This window comes from Schistosoma haematobium, chromosome 7 (genome assembly GCF_000699445.3).
Source record: "Schistosoma haematobium chromosome 7, whole genome shotgun sequence".
NCBI lineage: Eukaryota > Metazoa > Platyhelminthes > Trematoda > Strigeidida > Schistosomatidae > Schistosoma > Schistosoma haematobium.
The window spans coordinates 7408858-7413273 of record NC_067202.1 but is presented as its reverse complement, the minus strand read 5'-3'; the positions used below and the strand labels follow the sequence as shown (position 1 = coordinate 7413273).

The 4416-nt window shown below is 37.0% G+C and overlaps 1 protein-coding gene across 1 annotated transcript; it reads left to right on the top strand.

The window, feature by feature from the left end:
* Window positions 1–2115: 2115 nt before the first annotated feature.
* Window positions 2116–2874, top strand: MS3_00009519 (uncharacterized protein; the record flags this gene model as incomplete). Its single annotated transcript, XM_012939524.3, has 1 exon — window positions 2116–2874. One exon carries the CDS (start codon window positions 2116–2118, stop codon window positions 2872–2874), a length of 759 nt encoding a protein of 252 aa, XP_012794978.3.
* Between the last annotated feature and the right edge of the window lie 1542 nt (window positions 2875–4416).

Genomic DNA, 4416 nt, shown 5'->3' with positions numbered 1-4416 from the left:
CAAGAAACCTAGTTGAACTTCACTGGTAACGGCTTCTCACTAGAACTCCAGGAGTATCTCTTGAAGTCATTCACTAGTGAGCAGATGATTATTATCAGAGGGGGTTTGTGGAGCTTCAATTGATTCATGATTTCAAACAGCGAAATTTCTAAAATATTCATAAACCCCTTCAGAAAAAAACTTTACCAAATTCAATAAAATAAATTAATCACATATAGAAATCATTCTAGCATATTCACTTTATTTATTTATTTAATAAAACATTAAATTGTAAATAAAAATCATTTAAGTAGAATTGAATAAACTATAAATCTCAAATTGCAGAAGTAATTGTGAGTGAACAATAAATATTGCATTCTATACTACTTAATTGTTCATTAATAAAGTGATTGTAACTTTTGTTTTTCTCCTTTTTTTAATATTTTAATATTAATTAAAATGGAAAACAATCGAATTTATGATGGAAAGTAATCAGTAGTATGTATGTATGTTTGTAACCTGTATATATATGTATATTGATTAACAGTAGTCTAGTGGTCTAATGGTTAGGTCCTGGGTTCGAGTCTCACGAAGTGGGATTGTGGATGCGCAATGCTGAGGAGTTCCACAATAGGATGAAACAACCGTTCAGTGCTTCTAAATTTTCAATGATGGTCTAGCATCAATCGACTCATGATCTCAACTATTGAAATTAATACAATCTTTACAAAACCATTTTCCAGATCATTATTTCTTGAATCATTGATAATATCCTTCTCATTAATTTTTAACGGACAGTCTTTCAAATGTTTCACTTAATCCATGAATATGTTTAGTTAATTATTGTAATTTAATGATAATAAGCTTGAATATACTATTTGAGTTAAAGGATTATGATCTAATTAATGAAAATATTATTCATTTCTTATTTCTCATTCAAGAAACTAATTGGATGTTTGATTTGACCTCATTGAATTATTATGCCGAAATGGAAGTAAATGTCCACAACCGATTAAAGTGGATCATTTCGATAATCACTCTGTTTTATATATTATTAAGGGTAAACTAATATATCATTACATCATTACATAAGATTACCGTTTATTTCCATAAGAGTTTAATTGATAATGGTTTTGTGTCTGCCTTATTCATCCGGTATGCTTTTTATGTTTTCATAGAATCAATAATCTTGTTACGATTCGTAGCATTTATTTTTGTTTTGATTAATGTGCATTCTTTTTTGATGATCTTTAAGTTTAATATCTATGTGAATTACGATGTAACTCTGCTTGTAGCACTTCTAGAGTTGTTGTCATTCCCAAACCCGGGTAATGGAGGAAGGTTGAGCATGGGGTTAGCGACCCCATCCCGTAGAAAGCTAACTAGCTAAAAAACGCTAACCGGAAAAAATATTCAAATCATTTAAACTTAGTCCTGGAAGCTAGAAGGTCTCCATTTAGAAGAAATATGACGCCTCATGACGAAAGCCGAGTTTTTTCGGAAGTCACGAGACCGATGCCACTTTTAAAAACCAGAGCAACAATTTTTATATGTACACGGAACGTCCGAACAATGTGTTAGACCGGGAAGACCAGTTAAATAGCAACGGAAATGAGGAGATACAAATTGGCAGTACTCGGAATCAGTGAAACCCATTGGATCCAAGCTGGACTACAGAGGCTGGATACGGGTGAGATGCTGCTGTACTCCGGTTACGAAGAGGAAAATGCTCCACACACTCAGGGAGTCGCTATAATGCTGTCCAAAGTAGCACGAAATGCACTTGTAGGATGGGAATCTCACGGATCCAGAATCATCAAAGCATCATTCAAAACAAAGAAGGAGGGGATCACAATGAATATTATCCAATGTTATGCACCCACCAATGATAGCAACGACGACATTAAAGATCAATTCTACGAGCGGCTGCAGTCAATCATTGAGAAATGCCCAAGAAAGGACCTCACCATTCTGATGGGAGATCTAAATGCCAAAGTTGGAATAGACAACACCGGATATGAAGATATCATGGGACGACATTGACTGGGTGAGAGAAACGAAAATGGAGAAAGATTTGTAAATCTATGTGCATTCAACAAATTGGTCATTGGAGGCACAATATTTCCACACAAACGTATGCACAAGGCTACATGGATCTCACCGGACCACACTACAGAGAACCAGATAGATCATATTTACATCAATAAGAAATTCCGAAGGGCAATGGAAGATGTGAGAACCAAGAAAGGAGCTGATATAGCTTCACGTCACCACCTGGTGGTTGCCAAAACGAAAGCGAAGCTAAAGAAACACTGGGCAGCTGAGGAAACAGCATTACAAAAGTTCAATACAGCCTTCTTTCGACATACTAGCAAATTCAACGAATTCAAGATAGCTCTCAACAACAGGTTCCAAGCTTTACATGATCTACTTAAGGAAGAAGAAACTACCATGGAGGCCAACTGGAAAGGTATCAAAGAAGCATTAACTTCAACGTATCAAGAGGTTCTGGGCCTCAAGAAGCATCATCATAAGGAATGGATCTCTGTAGAAACCCTGGACAGTATCAAAGAAACGAAGAACAAGAAGACAGCAATTAACAACAGCCGAACACGAACAGAGAAAGTCCGAGCACAAGCTGAATACATAGAAGCAAACAAGCCAATGAAGAAGAGCATTAAAGCTGACAAGAAGAAATACGTGGAAGAACTAGCAACGATGGCAAAAAAAGCTGCAAGACAAGGAAATATGAAACAGCTTTATGATACAAAGAAGAAACTAGCAGGGAGATACAGTAAACCAGAGAGACCGGTCAAAGACAAAGAAGGGAGGCCAATCACTGAAATTCAACAACAGCGGAACAGATGGGTAGAGTACTTTGAGGAACTCCAATGAATCCACCGGACATCAAAGCAGCACACACAGATCTTCCTATGGATGTCAATCCACCAACGACGGAAGAAATCAGAATGGCCATCAGACAAATCAAAAGCAGGAAAGCAGCAGGACCCGACAATATACCAGCTGAAGCACTGAAGTCAGACATCGAAGTAACTACAAACATGCTTCACCTTCTATTCAAAAAGATTTGGGAGGAGGAACAAATGCAGATGGACTGGAAAGAAGGACACCTCATCAAGATTCCAAAGAAAGGAGACCTGAGCAAATGTGAAAACTACAGAAGGATCACATTACTGTCAGTACCAGGGAAATTCTTTAACAGAGTTTTGCTGAACTGGATGAAAGACGCAGTAGACGCCCAACTTCGAGGTCAACAAGCTGGATTCCGTAAGGATCGGTCGTGCACAGACCAAATTGCAACACTACGGATCATCGTCGAACAATCAGTTGAGTGGAACTCGTCACTGTACATCAACTTCATTGATTATGAGAAGACATTTGACAGTGTGGATAGGAGAACGTTATGAAAACTTCTTTGACATTAAGAAGTTCCTGAGAAGATTGTAAACATTACTCGGAACTCATACGACGGACTACAGTGCAAAGTAGTGCATGGAGGACAGCTGACAGATGCATTCCAAGTAAGGACCAGAGTCAGACAAGTCTTCCAGTCTTTCCCTTCCTCTATCTTCCGGTGTTTGACTGGATTATGAAAACCTCGACATCTAAGGGAAAACACGGCATAATATGGACAGCTCAGAATCAATTAGACGATTTGGACTTCGCAGATGACCTAGCGCTCCTATTGCATACACACGAACAAATACAGATGAAGACAAGGAGTCCGGTACTAGGATAAAAAGACGTTCAGAAAATTATCCATTTCAATGATTGAGTAACTCCGCCCATTCCATAGTATATATATATATAAAGTAAAATGTAACATAAGATTGAAACCTAAGAGTAATAATGGTAACATCAGTGATGTGAAAAGACGTTTTCAGTGTAGAATCAATGTTGATTCGGCGCATTCACCGATGCCTAAATTTATAATGAATTCTAATTAAACAAAGTTTATATTTCATTGTAATACCTATTTGTGTTCTAAATGGATTTATATAGATGAAATTGAAGTGATGTTGAGTGGTTTAATAACATTCGGTATTTCACATCATCATAAGTGTATCCAACCAAATATTATTTCTTAACAGATAATAATCTCGCGAGACAGTGCTAGGTACTGGGTTTGAATCTCGCGAGGCGGGATCATGGTTGCACACTGTTGAGGAGTTCCATACTGGGTCGAAACGGCCGTTCAGTGCTTACAGGTTTTCCGTGATGTTCTAGCTTTTATTGACTTATGAACTCAACTATAAAATTACTAAAATCTCCACAAAACCCCTTGTGATAATATAATTAACTGTCAAAATTTGAAAGCTTTCAAGTGTTTAAAGTATTTGTAGTTGTAGATGTTATGAAAAGTGTTTGATTAAGTAAATGAAACTGAAGTGCTTTTTTCCTTAGTTGACTTAATTA